The 21,180-nt window shown below is 34.0% G+C and overlaps 1 protein-coding gene across 1 annotated transcript in view; it reads right to left on the bottom strand.

Annotated features, from left to right (window-relative positions):
* The window catches only part of CFAP47 (cilia and flagella associated protein 47), a 455,521-nt gene that overhangs the window by 60,102 nt on the left and 374,239 nt on the right, over positions 1-21,180 (bottom strand). The window contains 2 exon segments of the mRNA XM_063634578.1: positions 9,455-9,553; positions 17,364-17,520. Coding sequence (XP_063490648.1) covers positions 9,455-9,553; positions 17,364-17,520 — 256 coding nt within the window.

The following is a 21,180-nucleotide window of genomic DNA, read 5'->3' as shown; positions in this document are numbered from 1 at the left end:
CTACAGAGGGAACATGTGTGGGTTTGTTACATGGGTATATTGCATGATGCTGAGGTTTGGGGTATGAATCCCGTCATGCACGTAGTGAGCATGGTACGCAATAAGTCATTTTTCAACTCAATCCCCCTTCCCTCCCACCCTCACAGTGTTTATTGTTTCCCATAATTATGTCCATGTGTACTCAATGTTTCTCTCCCACTTATAAGTGAGAGCATATGGTATTTCATTTTCTGTTCCTGCATTAACTTACTTAGGATTATTGCCTTCAGCTGCATCCACGTTGCTGCAGAGGACAGGATGTCACTGTTTTTTATTGCTGCATGATATATATGTACCACATTTTCTTTATTCAGTCCATGGTTGATGGGCACCTAGACTGATTCCATATCTTTGCTATTGTGAATAATGTTATGATGAACATATGCATGCTTGAGTCTTTTTTGGTAGAATGATTTATTTTCTTTTGAGTATATACCGAGTAATGGAATTGCTGGGTTAAATGGAAGCTCTGTTTTAACTTCTTTGAGAAATCTCCAAATAGCATTCCACAGAAGTTGAACTAATTTACATTCACACCAACAGTGTAGAAGTGTTTGGTTTTCTCCACAACCATGCCAGCATCAGATATTATTTGATTTTTTAATAATAGCCATTCTGACTAGCATGAGATGGTACTGCCTTGTGGTTTTGATTTGCATTTCTCTAATGATTAGTGATGTTTAGCATTTTTTCATATGTTTGTTGGCTACTTTTACATCTTCTTTTGAAAAGTGTTTTTTCATGTCCTTTGTCCATTTTTAATGAGATTATTTGTTTTTGGCTTGTTGATTTGTTGAAGTTCCTTATAGATTCTGGATACTAGACCTTTGTCAGATGTAAAGTTTGTGACTATTTTCTCCCAATGTGTTTACTGTGTTTATAGGTTTTTGTATGTTTGTTGGTCTGTTTGTTTCTGCGCAGAAAACTTTAGTTTAATTAGGTCCCACTTGTCAATTTTTTTGTTTTGTTGCAATGGATTCTGGTGATTTAGCTGAAAATTCTTTACCAAGGCCAATGTAGAGAAAGATATTCTCTAGATTTTCTTGTAGGATTTTTATAGTTTGAGGTCTTACATATACATCTTTAATATATCCTGAGTTAATTTTTGTATATGGTGAAAGGAAGGGTCCAGTTTCATACATTTGTATATGGCTAGCCAGTTATCCCCACACCATTTATAGAAGAGGGTGTCCTTCCCCCAATTGCATTGTCAGGCTGAAAATTTTCCCAAGTTTTATGCTATGCTTCCCTTTTAAATATAAGTTCCAATTCCGGAGAAATAGGAACACTTTTACACTGTTGGTGGGACTGTAAACTAGTTCAACCATTGTGGAAGTCAGTGTGGCGATTCCTCAGGGATCTAGAACTAGAAATACCATTTGACCCAGCCATCCCATTACTGGGTATATACCCAAAGGACTATAAATCATGCTGCTATAAAGACACATGCACACGTATGTTTATTGCGGCACTATTCACAATAGCAAAGAGTTGGAACCAACCCAAATGTCCAACAACGATAGACTGGATTAAGAAAATGTGGCACATATACACCATGGAATACTATGCAGCCATAAAAAATGATGAGTTCGTGTCCTTTGTAGGGACATGGATGAAACTGGAAACCATCATTCTCAGTAAACTATCGCAAGGACAAAAAACCAAACACCGCATGTTCTCACTCATAGGTGGGAATTGAACAATGAGAACTCATGGACACAGGAAGGGGAACATCACGCTCCGGGGACTGTTGTGGGGTGGGGGGGGGGGAGGGACAGCATTAGGAGATACACCTAATGCTAAATGATGAGTTAATGGGTGCAGGAAATCAACATGGCACATGGATACATATGTAACAAACCTGCACATTGTGCACATGTACCCTAAAACCCTAAAGTATAATAAAAAAAATAAAATAAAATAAAAAAAAAAAATAAGTTCCAATTCCAAACCATCTCTTTGTGAATTCCTAAAACTGAACACTCTTAAGAGCACCCAGGTCACATCTTGAACACTCTGCTGCTTAGAAATTTCTTCTGCAGGTATGCTAAATCATCTCTCTCAAGTTCAAAGTTCCACAAATCTCTAGGGCAGGGGCAAAATGCCGCCAGTCTCTTTGCTAAAGCATAGCAAGAATCAGCTTTATTCCAGTTCCCAACAAGTTCCTCATCTCCATCTGAGACCACCTCAGCCTGGACTGCATTGTCCATATCACTATCAGCATTTTGATCAAAGCCATTCAACAAGTTTCTAGGAAGTTCCAAACTTTCCCACATCTTCTTGTCTTCTAAGCCCTCCAAACTGTTCAAATCTCTACCTATTACCCAGTTTCAAAGTTGCTTCTACATTTTTGGGTATCTTTATAGCACAATTCAAATCAAAATCCTAGCACATTTGTGTGTGTGTGTGTGTGTGTGTGTGTGTGTGTGTTTGGAAATTGGCTAGCTGATTCCAAAATTCTTATGTAAGTGCAAAGGATCTAGAATAACTATAAAAATCCTGAACAAGAGAAAAAGTTTGAAGTATTGATGTACCAAATATCAAGACTTACTATATAGCTGTAGTAGTGGACAGTATGGTATTAGTGCAAGGATAGATGAATAGAATATTCGAACTCAATAAAGTCTAGAAACAGGCTCATACATATACTGTCACCTGATTTGGGAGAAAAATAGCACAAAAAATCAGTGAAAAAATGTATGGCTTTACCCATAAATGCTGCTAGGAAAATTTGGTATACATAATGATTAAATGGAACTTTGAGTCCTATAACTCACCATACTTGAAATTATCGAGATATGTATTATGAAGAGTAAACAACAAAGCTTGTAGGTAAAAGAGAAATATATCTTCATGACTTTTTTATGCCCTAGATTATTGAGATTATTGCCAGTATATAGTACCTAAATTTCAGCTGAAGAGAGTCACCTGACCAAGGTAAAACTCCTTTCCTGAGGGCAGACTGCATTCAATGATGAATTGATGTGGAAGGTGAGGGAGGGATGTGTAAAATCCTCGCATCTTCATCCCAAATTGGGGCAACTCTGAGGAGCTATCCTAGCTTCAGTGCTAGCCATTGTGTGAGCTGACACCTTTGTCCCCACCTTCTCCCCCTACTCAATCCTGCTTCATCCTCTTCCCTCAGTTGTGTTGATCCTCAGAGCACTCCCTAACACACTTCCTACCCACTACCGTCCTTTCAGAGTCTTCTTCCCAGGAAAACTATTCTGTAACAGTGATGTTTAAGATACATTCGAGTGATACTGGGATCTATATGTTTACATTTTTTTAAGTTATTTATTGGTGTTTTATAGAAATACTGTGTACAGGGTAAGAGTCCAAGCCCCAAATTCAAACCTAAGTTCCAGCACGTACTGTCTGTGAGTTCTTGGGCATAACTCCTATATATCTCAGCATATTCATCTCTAACATAGGAATATTAATGGAATTTATCTTATAGTGTTGTAAGGACTAAATCAATTAATATTTGTAAAGTGCTTAAAATAGCTCCTGGCACATTGTATATTGCTATTGCTCATGGTAAATGACACCGTTTTCCATTAGAATGCCTTTAAGTAAATTATTATATAGGTGATACAAAGGTATGCCAAAAATTGTGAAGGTAACATATGAATAACTGAAATATGGAGAGTCTTTTCTAACAGAAATGTTGAAGAAGAGTAAAATATATGGAGGGTTAGGAATGTCAAAAGGAATAAGGCTGGATAATTTTTTTGTGTCTATTTAAATCTAGATATAGATGTAACTGTAGATATAGGTATCAACTGTTCCATAAGAAGTTATTTTCTAGAAAACTGGTATTCACCAAGATACCAAAATTATTTAATCAATTAGTAATTTTAGTTTATAAAATTAAAACCATTTGTTTAGGAATTGTTTTATCTAGAAAAAAATGGATTTCATAAGAAAAATAACTCTTTCTTTTCCAGTAATGTATTTCCCGGCATGTAACAGCAGGTGAAAGATCTTGTTTCCTATAAAATTGAGGAAAAGTAGGAGTCCATTTTGAAGTTAACCTATTTTCATCTATACAAATAATCCCAATAACATATATTTGTACATAGTTTTAGTGTTTAGAAATGTCTTCACATACACAATTGTGTATGTTTATCAAAAAGTCTTATTAGGTAAAACTGATTTTTTAATAATGTCCAAAATAGGGTTCATACAGGATAGAAACTAGCCCAAGCTAATACAGCTTATCCATGTTACAGTCAAAAGAAGAACACAGATTATTTGACCATAATGCTCAATCCCCATACCTTGGCTACCTTCCTAACGTTCTAGATCTAATTTTACATCTATGTGTAGATTTGTAAAGTAGCACTTTATTCTCTAGTGCTACAGTATGTAACACTAGAGATGTAATAATGCTAAACCTCCAACTTTTTTTAAATGTTAGTCAGATGACCCAGTACGATGGTACAGCTAATGTATTTCCACAAGTTTAATTTTGTTTCAGTAACATTTGTTTTTTTCCTATTAAAAGAGAAAAAAGAATACTGCAAGTCCTATAACTTTATTAGCTTTGTAGAAGGATGTCCTTTGAAATCACAATTCACCTACACTCTTGTCTCATTCTTGGTTATTTGACCTAATTAAATCTGTAGACAAGATAACATTTCAAAGTGAAAACCTGGCAGGTTAAGATTCTTCACTGACAGAAAGACCCTTTTCTTCTTCCTGTCTAGTTCTTGTCACCAGTTTTGAATGATAACGAAAGGAACAGTGAACTTTCTAAAAACAAAATGAAGTACTTCGCTATCTATAGTATAGTATGAAACTCATTCCAAGGAAATAATTTCTAGAAATATATATTTGCTTAAAGGAGTAAAAGAGCTGTGAACCCTCTTTCCAACGGGAAAAATATAGGGTCAATGGCTAGAGCTCCAATCTAGGTCAACATATAACTACATCTAGATCTAATTTTACTAAACAACTTTATAAGCACAAGGAATTGTAAAATTTCTGAAAGAAGGTAATATGAGAAATATTTACAGAAATTATTTTTATCCATGTCCTTTTGTAATACAGAGACTAAAATTTTTGTAAAGTCAGATTGACTGGGATGATGAATAGAATGGCTGCTATTATAAAATGAAGCAGTAGCATTCATACTTGAGGAACATATGTTAGTCGTAACAGTTGTCACTCAGTCTCCCTTACTGCCTAATATTGAATAAAATTGAATAGAATGCATTGTCACATCATATGGCAAATTAGAAGGTGCAAGTTTAGAACTTCCCTGCTGAATCAGTTCATGAGAAAATAACATTTACAAAAGTATGTTTCTTGGCCAAATACATTTTGAAATACATATCACTTCCTCTATCTAAAAATACACACAGCATTAGAGAGAGAGAGAGAAAAAAAAAAAAGGCCTAGGAAACCCTGCCATAAAGAAACTTTGTTTAGCCAAGTATTTCTCAAATTCATTTAAGCATAGAACTTAGGGTTTTTATTTGTTTTTAATTCTATTTTTGTAGCTACATAGTAGGTGTATATAACTTAGTTGTTTCTGTTTCTTTGTATTCTTGTTTTTACAAAATACTTAGGTAAACACTGGTCAAGGATAAGGTAATCTTTTCAGTTCTCAAATATTCACCAAGAAAATCTTCTATGTTAATGTAGGAACACTTAGTTTTAAGGGTATAAATGCTTTTTCTGTTACATGACAGTGTCCCTAGATGTAATTTTTATAATACCAATAGTGCCCCAACGTCTTATGCCAATAGTGATATAAGAAGCCAAACTCCCATTTCTGTTGTACTCTTAATGTTTTATGTTCCTCAAATAAGCAGAAAAACTCCTACAACTAGTATTATAGCGTGTAAAAATATCAGAGCAAACAAAAAGTTTCTATAAAATAAACAAGCCCCTTTGGAGATCTTATTATATAGAGCAGCAGGGAGCACATCATGAACTGTCAAACACACTACATAGGCCGGTGTGCATTGTTTATCTTAGAAAGCAAGTCATGGCAGAAACTAGAGAAGACAATAAGAAATTCACCAAGAAACTGGTTTAAATTTGAAAAAATATTTTATGACAATAAGAAAAATAGAAATTATAATTAATAAACTACATTTAATTTCTATTTTTCAAGCTAAAATTCTTAAAATTGGAACACAAATGTTGGTCTCTATGTTGCATAAAAATTGCATTATATATAACTACTAATTGTGGTATTTAAAATAAAAGTAGTTATTAGAAGGTTTATATTTTTGTTTTGTATATATAGATTTTATTCACAGTCATAAATACTGTGTTTCAAAATAGTGAGGAAATGAATGGCCCTGAAAAAGAAGTTGAAATACTATAAAGATGTAGTTGTCCCCAAATGTAATTGCCATTAAATAATTATTGGGATTTGGGGGGGGACTTGATAAAAATTTATTATAATTTTTACTAGAAGAATAAGTAGGTAAGAGAAAATAAATCATTTGAAGACACTAGAAAGAAAGAAAGAAAGAAAATAAGAAAACAAAACCATGGGGTTTAAACTGTATGGCACTGGCATTAGATCTGAAATACAGATGCAAGGAAAAGTATATATATGATCTGAATATCAGATAAGTCACATTGCAAACATAAATAGCAACAAAATAATAATTATTATTCAAGACAAAATGGAAAAGTGGCTAATTAACGGAGGGGCAATCAAATTAGGTTTTCATTACACAGCAAAAAAGCACAATATAGATGAATTGGAGGAGTAAAAGTTGCCTACCTACCTGTAACCATTTCCTCATTAAAAACAAAGGAGAAGAAAAAGAAAATGTAGGTGAATTTTCAATTGATTTCAAAATGTGGAACGACATTGATAGTGTAGAATCAATGGAAGAAATGTTAAAAACAGAAAATGGCTCACGTATTTAATGAATCAGTAAAATTAAGTATAAGCAGATATATAAATAGTTGCCACAAATATAACAATATTATTTGACATGAAGGCAGTTTTCAATTTTTTGCTATTATAAAATATGCAATATCAAGTATATTTATTCATACATTAACCATACTTTGAATATAACTTTGTTTCAATTTTTAATTTTGGCGGGTATCTGGTAGGTATATATATTCATGGGGTATATGGGATATTTTGATACAGGCATAGAATGTGTGATAATCACATCAGGGTAAATGAGATATCCATCACCTTAAGCATTTATGCTTTGTGTTACAAATAGTCCAATTACACCCTTTCAGTTGTTTTTAAATGTACAATTAAAGTATTTTTTACTATAGTCACTTTGTTGTGTTATGAAATATCAGAACTTACTCATTCTTTCTATTTTTTGGTACCCATTAACCCTCCCCTCTTCACCTCATGGCCCCACCCCCACCCATTACTCTTCCCAGTCTCTGGTAACCATCATTCTACTCTCTATCTCCATGAGTTCAATTGTTTTATTTTTAGATCCCACAAATAAGTGAGAACATGAGAAGTCTGTCTTTCACTTAACATAATGACCAACAGTTCTATCCATGTTGTTGCAAATGGCAGTATCTCTCTCTCTCTCTTTTATGGCTGAATAGTACTACCTTGTGTATATGTACCATATTTACTTCATCCATTCATTTGTTGATGGACACTTAGGTTACTTCCAAATCTGGGCTATTGTGAATAGTGCTGCAATAAACATGGAAGTACAGATATCTCTTCAATATACTGATTTCCTTTCTTTAGGGTATATACTTAGCAGTGGGATTGCTGGATCACATGGTAGCTCTAGTTTTAGTTTTCTGAGGAACCTCCAAACTGATCTCCATAGTAGTTGTACTACTTTACATTCCAACGAACAGAATTGGCATTACTAGGTCAAAAGAATGACAGTTGCAAAGTTTCTTTTTACACATTACAAAGAGTGCTTTCCAAAAACTAATGTAGTAATTTGTATTCCCACAAGTATTGTTTGATTATTCCAGTTTCACTATAGAAACATTAGCATTTGTAGTTCCATTAAAAGACAAAAACAAACTTTAAAAAAGGGAAAAAATCTAGATGGCCATTTTAAAAAATCAATATCTGATTATTAGTGACACTGAACATATTTTAAACCATTTTTTGCCCATTTGTACTTTATCTTTTGTGAACTGTTGTTCATATTCTTTTTAATGCATTGCAAAGAAATAGCAAAAATTTTGAAACACAAAAAGATCCAAGTATGCCATTAAGCAATTATTTTGATTCTGTGTAGTTAATTTTTCTGAATTGCACTCTCCATAATTCAGTGAGAATAATAATAACATCCACCTGTCCCTTGAAGTTGTAGCAAATGAATTCAATTAATGACATTTAGGATGTTTTTATAAATGGCTACAGAAAATGTAAGAGAAATTAATTAACCCATTCTTACTGAAATGTTAGTAGTGGTTATTTCAGTTAGTATTTTTGTATTAATTATGTTAAGATAATTCATATTTTATATTTACCAAAACATAATTAACAATAACATTATTATTGTTAAGCAAATTCATAATTTTTTAGCATTAGATTTTTAAGAAACTTCATTAGTTCTTAGAATTTTTCCTATTCATCAATACACAGGTGGGGTGGTTAATATATAGAAGAAATAGACATTGGCTGGGTGTGGTGGCTCACCCCTGTAATCCCAGCACTTTGGGAGGCCAAGGCAGGTGGATCACCTGAGGTCAGGAGTTCGAGACTAGCCTGACCAATATGGTGAAACCCAATCTCTACTAAAAATACAAAAATTAGCCATGCGGGATGGTGTGTGCCTGTAGTCTCAGCTACTTGGGAGGCTGAGACAGGAGAATTGCTTGAACCTGGGAGGCAGAGGTTGCAGTGAGCCAAGATCGCGCCACTGCACTCCAGCCTGGGTGACAGAGTGAGACTCCATCTCAAAACAAAACTAAACAACAACAACAACAAAAATAGTCTCAAAAACAAAACAAAACCAAACAACAACAAAAATTTATACCCTGTAATAAATTCGCAGTGAAACAGTAGTTGAAACTACTGATACTTTTTATCAGTATTAAAACTACTGATACTACTTTTTATTAGTATCAGTATACTACTTTTTATTAGTACCAGTAGTTTTAACATACTATTTATAATTTTCTGAAATCTTTCTTGACTCATATAACCATGTGTTAAGTGGTATGCTATTCAACCATGGAAAATTTCAAAGTTAAAATACTTGGCAAATCTTACTTATGTTCTGAGGAATTAAAAATAATACAAATGTAATATATATAGGTTTTACCATCCATGTTTTTCTATCAACTTACTAAAATTTGTTTCAAAATTTTAAAATTATATTTTTAATTTGTGTTAAATATGTACTAAGGCGACAGACATATATTTCATTATCTCTGAAATGCAACAACAAACAGAATGATAGAATGTAAGGTAGAAATCCTGTACCTTGTATTTCACTCAGAGAACCAAATCTGAAGGCAGAACTCTCATAGATGAAGCTATCCTGGCAATGATCAAGGACAAGATTCCTGGGATGTTCCACACCTAATTAAAAAATAAAGAGATATTACACTTCAATGTCACATTCAAGAAGAAAAACAGCAGTGGAGATGGAAATAGAATAAAAATTATCCTCTAATAGGAAACTTATAAGATGAATATCTTTCAAAGTATATTTTAAAATGAGATTTAAATGGCATTTTTGAAGAACATATTTAATAATATAAATGGTTTTATTTATGATGTTTAAAAAATAAATTCATAAATTCTTGGAACTTTCAGGTGGACACAGTGGCATGTGCCTAAAATTCCAGCTACTGGGGAGTCTGAGGCAGGAAGATTGCTTGAGGCCAAGAGTTCAAGGCCAGTCTGGGCAACATAGTAAGACCACATCTCTATATTTTAAAAATCTTGGAATTTTAATTTGAACTACTCAACAAGCAGATACTAAGAGTGAACTACTCAACAAGCAGATATTAAGAGTCTATTTGAGCCTGCTATTTAAAAATAGATTGTACTGATGAATACAGTTGGCCTTCTCTATCCATGGGTTCCATATCCATGGATTCAACCAAGGGCAGATTGAAAATCTTCAAAAAGATAATGGATGGTTTCATCTACATTGAATATGTACAGACTCTTTTTCCTGGTCTTTATTCCCTACATCATACACTATGACAACTATTTACATAACATTTACATTGTATTAGGTGTTCTAAGTAATCTAAAGATGATTAAAATATACGAGAGTATATGTGTAGGTTACATGCACACACTGTGCCATTTTGTATCAGGGACATGGGGATTCATGGATTGTGATATCCTTGGGGGCTCTGAAATCTATCCCCTATGGATACAGAAGGATGGCCTGTATATAAATATGCACAAATAAACAACATTTATCCAATGTTAACAAGTTCAAACCAATAAATACAAAAATATGTTTATTAATTCTCTATTAAAAAGATAAGCTCTACTTACATTAAAAATATGAGTTGATAGTGCTAAGTGGTTATATTTCAAATGTAAATATATATACATTGAAGGAAATGCCGAAAGATATTTACTAAGAGTGGTATACGATAAAAGGGAAACATGTTTTGAGATCATTGTATATAGATTAGTGTTTCTAAAAGTGTGGTCTTCTGACAACCTGCATTGGAATAGCTTGTGATGGCAGGGCCTCACCCCAGCCCTTATGAATCAGAATAAATGAATGTGGACCTGGGAATATGAATTTTTATAAGCTCTCAAATATTGTTTACTGAATTTGGAGTGTTATTAATCAAGAATCAAATAAAACAAGTTCCAAATGTTAAGATATCTTATCAGCATCTAAAAATAAAATAATTGTAAGCAAGTAGAATCTCAGATTACTCACTTCAAAAATGGTTATAATTATTCTACATTTACTTTTTATTAGTACAATAATATTAACTATTTCTTATGAGCAAAATAAACGAAGACAACCCAATTAAACTAAGTTATAAACACTTAATATAGGCCGGGTGCAGTGGCTCACACCTGTAATCCCAGCACTTTGGGAGGCCGAGGTGGGCAGATCACGAGGTCAGGAGATCGAGACCATCCTGGCTAACACAGTGAAACCCCATCTCTACTAAAAATACAAAAAAAAAAAAAAATTAGCCAGGCGTGGTGGCGGGCACCTTTGTCCCACCTACTCGGGAGGCTGAGGCAGGAGAATGGCGTGAACCCGGGAGGTGGAGCTTGCAGTGAGCCGAGATCACACCACTGCACTCTAGCCTGGGCGACAGAGCGAGACTCCATCTCAAAAAGAAAATAAAAAACCCACAAAACTTAATATATTTGATACCCCAACTTCCCTACCAAAAAGTCTCAAATTTCTCAATACTATTTATTTCTTAATTCAAATATTTTAAAAGTTGCATGTCTGAATTTGGGAGGGATTTTTAGGTTCTGGGAGATTTTCTTACACCAATTTCTCTCTCTTCTTAAGTATAAAACCATGCTTATCCTGATTGGCCATTTGCAATGATTACTACATATATTACATAAATATTTGTTCAACTCTGGATGTACTTGAGATAAGATTCAGAGGACCTCCAGGGATTTTCATAACTAATTCTACCATGTGAAATGAAAGACACTGGTATTTCTTCTCCACATCATGTAAGTGTGATTAACTTATAATTATGCTACATTGTGCACTTTATTACTTTACTGCTGGTGAACATCATGGTCATAATTAACCCAAAGCCAACAAGAACGCATCAATGTACTTTGTTTTCATTGACTAATTCTCGTATGAAAGTTGATATCTGTAAAACTAATATATTATGTTAATTAGTACGCACATTTTTATTCAGTGCTATTTTGTTTTGCGCCAACAAACTACTGATATATAAAACAGAATTCATCTTTATTTAAATATTTGAATCAGATCACTAATACTGCATTTAAATTTGGATTAAATAGAAAGTGAATAATTTCCAGACTATAGCTATTTTAATAGAAAAGTAATCAAAACAGCTACTTTCTCCGCCTTTATTCCCATCTGAGCAGGGTCGAAACTTGAGAGATAGGGTCTTGTGTAAGGGACATAATTACCGATGAGAAAATACTGTGAGAATTGTGTCCATGGACACCAGTCACTGAGCAAGGGTACACGTCCAGGAAGCCAAAGCATGTATGTACACGACAAGATGTTTGTACACGACAGGATGCATGTACACAAAGGACATATGTATGTGCACAAAGCATGTATGTACGCGACAGGAAGCCAAAGCATGTATGTTTCAGGCGAAGCCAGTGTCTGATGGCAGAGTGAAAAAGAGGAGAGACAGCTGAGAAAAATGTGAAATGAGTGGCAGTAGGGGCATTTCTTGGGGACTTTGGATGGAATGGATGGAGGCCTGTTCCCCTAAGATCCAAGCGGAGGTGTCAAAGAGAGGGGCAAGTGCCATACTTTAGATCATATAACTGGCTTTAAAACTACCATCTGTGAGCAGATAAAAAAATTTAAGTGGTCCTAAAGAGGGTAGTCAGACATGATGGGCTCAACATGCTGTTCCACCACTGAAAAGGGAACTTTTCACCCTGAGGTTCCTCCTTGGAAAGGCAGGAATACTAACCTCCAGGATTTTGGGGGGAGTTTGGGTACAGTCATGTTGATAAAGCTCAGGTGTGGTAACATAAAGGGATCTTAATAAATCCTAGCTTCCCAGACTATTTGAGAGCTATTCTGTAGCATCGTGCTCCTCATGGGACTCATTAACGGTTTGCTTTAGAGACATCTTTACTATCCTTAGGTTGTTTAGGTACCTCCTCTCCTGCCACCCTATCTTATTAACCTTTTGAAATTGGCATGGCTTCAAATATGTACAGATGTCTGAAATATTATCTTCTCTATACCTTGCCTTGCGTAATGTTCAACTGGAAGCTCTTTCCAACATTCACTCTGAGGGCTGGGCACGGTGGCGCATAAGCCCAGAAATTTGGGAGGCCAAGGAAGGTGGATCACTAGAGGTCAGGAGTTCCAGACCAGCCTAGGCAACATAGCAAAACCTCGTCCCTATAAAAAGTACAAAAAATTAGCAGGGCATGGTGGCGCATGCCTGTGATCCCAGCTACTGGGAAGGGTAGAGTGGGAGAATCATCTGAGCCCGGGAGGTGGAGGCTGTAGTAAGCTGAGATCGTGCTACTGCACTCTAGCCTACGGGACCAAGTGAGACCATGTCTCAAAACAAAACAAAAAATTTCCCCCGTTCCTGTTACAGGTTGAATATCTCCTTGCATGAAGAGTTCTATTCCTAAGTTGGGTATATCACAAAAATATAAAACACAAAAAAGATGGATTAGAATAATTTTTTAGAAAGTTGAAACAAGATTAGGGACACCATCTGCAGTCAGGGATGAGACACAGTATGGTCATGTCACTTACTTGGAATAAGCCAAAATGTTTTCTTAGAAACTAATATACTGAGGAAAAATGCAGCGACATAATCAGGCTCCACAGTACAAAAACCAGACAATTGCTCAAAAGAGGCAACCATTCTTCCTGATACTAACAGCTGATTCTTAAAAAGATTTCGTTTAAAAAAGATTGCAATGTCATAAGAAAGCCTTTGATAACATCTTCACCAATACATCATGATGACCTCCTTAGAATACTTCTATGCAATCTGGTGTTACGGGTAAACGACATCACAAGACAGTGAAATTCACTGAACACAATTCTTAATGTGGTTGGGGGAGGGTGTAGTTGATTTCAAGTACTGGGCTTTTGGCTCCTTCTATTTAATCTATTAAGTAGATTTCAGACCACTCACAGAAACAGATTGCAAGTCTTTCCTGTAATCCTTTACTATCCCTCCATTTGAGCTTTTCAGTTTTATATATAACTAGGTGAACAGTTAGTGAGAAATTGTTCTGCCTGATTACTGAGAAGCCATGTGCAAAGGTACACAGAAACCTGGCTTTGCAGAGTTGGGTTTTTAATCTTACTTCCTTCACTTAATAGCTCCGTGATCATGAACAAGTTGTTAAGCTTCTCCATTAATCAATTTTATCCTCCTTAAAACAGACATAATGCCAATTTCAGAGGGTTCCTGTCTTAGGTGGAGTTTCCTCAGAAGCTGTTATTTGGGACGTGACCTCAGGAAATGCCAGTAGGGAAGAGCAAAAGTGAGACAAAGATTAGAAGGACTACAATGAATGGTGTATTATAAAGGAAGTTACTACTGTGGATACATGAGGCTCAAGGCAGCTAGGGAACTCTGAGAGCCAGTGCAGAACACACATCTCAAAGGTATACTGCTCAGGGGAATGGGAACTGTAATATTTTTCCACCGCTTCCTGTTATCCATAGGTTGAGGAAAAATTAACTCACTAGGGCAGCCAGAGGAAATATCCAAGAGTTACAGGTATTGGTAGCTGGACAATGGCCCAGATAAATACTAGTTGAATATTTGTTGTCCTGAGATAACTTAAAGAATCACACACATGAAGTGCTCAATATAGTCTTTAAAACTGATAACTATTATGTGTCCCCAGATTCAATCACAACTGTGTATCACCTGTTAAATTACAAGGGCACCATATGCCCTAACTGAAAGTTAAGTTAAAGGTCGGGTTCACACCCTCATGTGCAAATTGTGGAGCATAACAAGTATTTATGCTTGAGTGAAGGGCAAGCCACTCCACTAAGTAATTCCCTGTGAATGGTGCCAAAATTCTCCTTAGGAAATAATGGCAAGTTTGTTGTAATGCACAGACCAGTGTGTGCCCAAGGTGCTCAATTTCTTCTCCAAACAGCACAACCACAATAATATTTAGCATCAGACTATTTTAAGATGGATATAACAAAACACTCATCGTGAGTATTAAAAATATCAGGAATATAGGTAAGCCTTTAGAAACATATTTTTAGGCAACATAGTATAGTTGTCTGAAGAAAAAGTAGTCTGGACACATGAAACATTAAATATGTTTGCTAAAGAAACAGATTCTCAGGCTTTTGGGAAAATTCCAGGTATATACTGTGAGCTTTTCTGCTACCTGTTTTTTTTCCACCATGATTGTAAGTTTCTTGAGGCCTCCCCAGCTATGAAGAACTGTGAGTCAATTAAACCTCTTTCCTTTATAAATTACCAAGTCTTGGGTATTTCTTTATAGCAGTGCAAAAATGAACTAATACAGTATTAATCTCTATTTTTAATGAGTGTATTTTGCATATATATTAAATATTTTAATTCTTCTCATCAGTCATGTTTTTCTGTAGACCATGTTTTTCTGTAGATCAAATTGTGAGGCTTAGCCACCAAGGGCTATAAGCGCAAGTAGATATGTAGATAATGCATAAAAAAGATACCACAAAAGGGAGAAGGATAAGAATATAACAGAAAGGGAGATGCCATAAGCAACAAAGGGGAAAGAGGTTCTTTTTCACATAGGATAGGGAGACAGAGAAAGAGAAATAAGATATTAAAGGTCTGTGAATTTTCCTTTGTCTCATATCTCCTCAGGTTTAAGGAAGAAGGGGGAGAAACAAAGCCTGAATATTTGCCCAAGAGAAAGTGAGTTTACTTAAAAGAGACTGTTTTGAACTGCAAAAGACTGACCAATTTTTAATTGTCAAGCTTACTATGTTTTATTGTCACACAGCAGAAAGAAACGTATAGCAATGTTAGAAAATTAGAAAGTCACACATTATTTTAAAATTTATTTTTAATGTTAAAATCTTAATCCAAATTTGTTTTTATAACATGCTCATAGTTATAAAGTCATTTGGCTGTACCTATCCTGAAAATTCCATTCCCTGGAAAGATCCATTGATATGCCTTGTATGCTCACATTCTAGAAATTCTGTGCCCTACAATTGGTATAAACGTCACAAACACATATTTTTTTGGTGCATATCTAAATTTATGATTTAAATCCCAGCCAAACACAATAACTTTTATATTTAATTTTGTCAGCTCCATGTTCCTTTTTCTCCAAGTTATTTCAAACCACCACTCCACTCTTCAAATTCTCTACTGTATCTCTTTTCCTCAGCAGATAAAAATGTAAATATATGACTGCTCCTAATTCCAAAGCCCTTCCACTACCTACCAATTTATTGACATCCGTATTTGTTTTATTTTACCCCCACCTAAGGAAGAAATCCTCTCCTGTTCAGCTCTTCCTTTACCTCTGTTCTGATCCCAACCCTCCTAGACCCTTAGTCTATCAGTTAAACCTTACCTCATTTATATCTTTAACTCCTGTTCAACCCTGGCTTCTCCCTTCTGCTTATACATATGCTCAAGTCTTTTCTATCTTAAAATGCTAATTTCCTTGAGCTTGCAATCAACATTTATTAAACACCACATGCCTCTCCTGATCGCAGCCAAAATTCTCATAAGGGAATTTTACATGAGATGACATTACTTTCTTAATATTTAAAATTATTTCATTCCAAGAAGATGAAGAAATGATGGGAAAGTACCAAAGTGCAACAGGTAAATGACATGTTCAGCTTCAACATTAATAAAAAATTTGCAATGATGATACAATATAATGTTCTTTCAATCAGATTGATGGAGATTAAAGACAATGTTACTACTCAGGGCTTACACAGTTCTGGAAAATAGATAATGTCTATATTATATTCCTAATTGCAGCATGAATTGCAAAAGTATAAACATTCTGGAGAGTAAGTTGGTCATGTATATAAAAACCCATAAAATATATAATTTTAACCCAATAATTGCACTAATAATAGTTTTAGTAGAAGTAGTAATAATAGTTGAAAAGATAAATTGGTACTGCTCAATATTAGATTGAAAATGTGTTTCAAAAAACTCATGCTGAGTTAATTTTTAATTCAGACTCACATTATTTATTTGTTTAATATAAAGTGATCAAACTCTTCAAATAATCTAATTAAAAACATGCACCCTCAATATGGCATAAAGAAAGGACAAGGCTGGTTGACGCCAAAATTTATTCCAAATATGTTGTCTCTTTATTAAGAAAATGCAAAAAGGAAACAAAATCACCGTAACAGAAATTCTATAAAGTTTTGAGGAATAAGCATTGGCATATTTGAATAATATCATAAGAATCTTACAAATCTACTAATTTACATATTTGGGTTTACAGATCAAATTGGAAGAACTTGATTTGTTATATAGGTATCTAATTCTGATTCTGTACCATTATGAGCTGTGATTTCAGCCAAAATATGTGTCTCTCAAATCTTTTCTCTTTTATAATTTTCTTTACAGATTTCTAAAGTATTCATTCGTTCTAAAATGTTTTGATTCTATGATAAAATAAGTCTGATAAATACCTATAACATAACATGTAAAATATAAGAAAACCAACTTACTTGTCAGTGTTATATCAATGAGGACATCTTCCGTTGTGGGATTTTTGAAAGGTATAACAATAGTTGACCAAAGACCAATGCGTGTGGTTATTCTTTCCGTGTCTAGAGGCTGGGGATATAGTCCTACTCCAGATAAGTAGAATTTCCATTCTGTAAACTGTTTGAAGATAAGTATTCATAACTTATGTGTCCTAACTGCATATATTTCATTTGCAATACTTAATAAGTATAATGCATATAAAAATTTGGACAGATAAGAAGAGTTTTGTTGTTAAAAAGCATTGTTTTATTTTTCCTTTCTTTTCCAAATTCCTTTTAATTTCATGGAAAAATAATTCTATGTATTTTTACTTTGAGGCAGAAGAGGGCAAAAGTGCAATATTCAAATATCAAACATATTTCAATGCACACAGTTATTATAGCAACATAAAAGAGAAAGTTTAATGGAAAACCTGGCACTTCTGTTGAAGTTTTTTTTGTTTTTTTTTTTTTTTAACAAACTTGGTACCAAACACTGCATGTAGTTTCCAAACTCTTTGGGTGAATTTCAAATGAAATTCAGATAGCTGCCACATTAAGGCAAAGAAGATGAGGCACAGATTGAAGCTCCAATAAAAGGAAATATGTACAATTGCATGCCATATTATTTATCCCCATCATCGAGTCCAGTGCATTATGTTATCACATGATATGGATAAATGAATCAAAAATTATGTGAAGGAGATTGAATGTGGCTATTATTTTTATCTAAGTTTCATAAGCATGTAAAGCTCTGTTTGAAAATCTCTTTGTATTTTAGGATAAAAGTCCCTTCAGAGTACAATACACTGTGACTCAGTTCTAGGGTCTCTTAAACTTCTGCAATAAACACTTTGCTAATGTTGCAGATGAATAAAGGGATCACAAACAAGGTCCTACTTTATAATCTCTCAAACTATATAGATGTTTCCAAGCTTAAATTCCGATAAAAAGAGGGAAACTTGCTTGAAGATTACTTCAAATAAGGAGAAGTAGTGAAAGAAAACTCATAAAAATCCTGCCTCCTTAGTAGAGAGAATTAAAGGCAAATTTCATCTGGATATTATCTTCAAATGACTATATTACCATTAGTCACAGATTTGACTAGCATAATATAAATTAACCGTATTTTCAATAATAACATCCTAACTTGATTTACAAAATTGACTGTCTAAAGTCAAGCATCAGAGTTCAATTAAATTAAAAAGTGGTTTAAGTAAATTATTTACTATTTGGATATTTTATAAAAGAAATATTAAATGGCAGAACTCGTGTTACTTTAAACCATTGTAAATGAGCCAAGTGACAAAAAGAAGGTCATGGTTTCATGTTTTCTCAAGTGGCCTAGAGTACTGGAGTTTCTATGTTAAACCACATCCCACGATTATTGAACACTGACATCCAACACTTTTCCTAGCATTGATTAAATTATTCACTTGGGTTCAGAATAGCAAATTAAAAAGTAACCCAGCAAACATATGCACTCAACAATTAATATATTCAGCCCATATTTTTCTCAATCTTCTTCTAAAGGAGAGACATTAAAACTTTTAAAGATACAATTTTGATATTTCTGAAAGAGAAAACAAGTGGATATAAAAGATAGCAAATCTAGTTTGCACACTGAGCTCCAGAGAATTAAAACTTGTTAAGAATAATCAGAACTTTCCATAGGCACAGGCTACAAAGATCACAGACTCACGCTGGATTGTAAAACCACTCTGATTTTATAACTTCTTCCTTAATTTTTGCTATTCTGACCTTTAGATGAAACAAATCATACAGTCAAATACGAATCAAATAAACAAGGCACCTATTTGAAAATAAAAAGGAAGCATCTGAAAACTAAGAAAGAAAATCTCAGACATAATCTTTGAAACCAAAGAGAAGTTATAATTTACCACATTTGCTGCTTACTACTGCTCCTCTTATTGTGTTATGTAGTAATGTAATTTAATTTAGAGACTCTGGTTGCATAAAATGTAAGTTCATGATATTTGCAGTTGTGATGTCCTGACGAAATTAATCACAGGATTCAAAATCTGCCCAATTTGAACTTAAGCCAAACCCTAATCATAACTGAATGGTTAGATATTTTACATTGCAGAGTTTTTCACATGAATTGAAACCAGAAACAAATGAAGCAGATAATGAACCATAGCCATTTCCCTCAATCCAGCAAAGAGGTACCATCAGAAATAAAGTTTACCCTATAAGAACAGCCATTAGTTGACTTTAGATTAATCAGCTAATCAGCTGTGTGTGTCAGTTTAGATAGATTTAATCAGTTAAATCAAGAGAGGGATGGAAATCTATATGGCTATTTCCCTAATGGTAAATGTTATTCCAAACTCAGACTTAGAAAAATAAACTCTAAAGTTTATTTTTAAAAATATTTTCTTTAGATGCCTGTTCATACATAATACATACCATATTTTCAAAAGTTCATTCAATTAATACTTTATGATGAACTAGTTTTTCTTGCAAAAGATGTCAACTGGATGAATTAAATAAAAGAGGAAGACCTAAATAATTCAATGATAAATATGGCAAGAAGAATCACAAAGGTTACAGCAATATGTTGAAAAGGTTGAGGAGGTCTAGACCTGGTAGCTGAAAGCATGAATTATTGATTGAAGTCTAATCATGGCTGAATCCTTATAGATTTGCTACAAGTTGGAAGGAGATACTCAGAGTGACTGAAATTAACCATCAGTGTTCAACTGACTCATAGAAGGTTTGAATTGATAATATTTTCTTGTTTGAGCGTTTTTGTGTTTGATAAAGAATTTAACATTCAACTTCTAGGCTAGGATTTTTTAAAGCTATTAAGATACAGAACTGATTATCTCCCTGCTGAGTTCTAAGACTGTCCTTGAATAGATATGCTTTCCACCAGAAATGCAAGCAAAAAACTTGCCCCCAATAATTATGATGAAGGGGTTCTAATCCTGCTATGTAGCAATTGCTTAAAAGAACAGCCTTGTTAAAATTACTTGTCTGAAAGAAAATAATCTCCATTATATATTTCCTTCTGTGTGGGAAGGATTACTGTTTGTCTCCTTTAATATTTTTGAAAAAGAAGCATATTTCTATAGTATTTGTCTCAGGTAATGTGTTAGTTAGTCATTACAATATTTAGACAAGTTAACAGCCTCAGAACAAATTTTCTAAAAATAAATTACAAATTTTTTGGAAATGAAGATACTTCAGTTACCCATAGGCCCTGTACTGACATGGAGACCCCTGTATTATATTTGATTCCACTGCACCTCAGATGTCAGGGTTTTGTAAGCTCCTTGATGTCTTCTAAGATATAAAGTACATTCCTCCATTTGCATTCCTCCCCATGAACATTTGAAGAAGTAAAAATAATATAAATGGTAAAATTTTACATAAAATTTTAATTGGTAGTAAGAGAGTTAACAATCACTTGGCTAACTAAGTAGCTGTGAAAAGTAGACGTGAAGATGAGTTGAAACCATATTATCCTGGATTCAGGTCACACCTCAACCTTTTACTAGCTGCCTGATTTTAATTTCTCTGTGTCTCAGATTCCTGATGCATAAAATAGGATTGATAACAGTACTTCCATTATAGGACTATGGTGAGAATGAATTGGGATAATTCTTAGAATGATATGGGACATATTTAGAGATTGTCAAAAGTGATAAACTACTGTTTTTAAAAATTAATATTTAGGAACACTGTTCAGATGAAATGCAGTGGAAAAAATAACAAATATTTACAAATTGCACTCCATATTTTATATTTAAGTTTATGGAAAGTTGAGTAGTAA

The sequence above is a fragment of the Symphalangus syndactylus genome, chromosome X (assembly GCF_028878055.3).
Source record: "Symphalangus syndactylus isolate Jambi chromosome X, NHGRI_mSymSyn1-v2.1_pri, whole genome shotgun sequence".
Taxonomy (NCBI): domain Eukaryota; kingdom Metazoa; phylum Chordata; class Mammalia; order Primates; family Hylobatidae; genus Symphalangus; species Symphalangus syndactylus.
The sequence above is the reverse complement of the archived record's forward strand: the minus strand, read 5'-3'. Positions and strand labels throughout refer to the sequence as shown.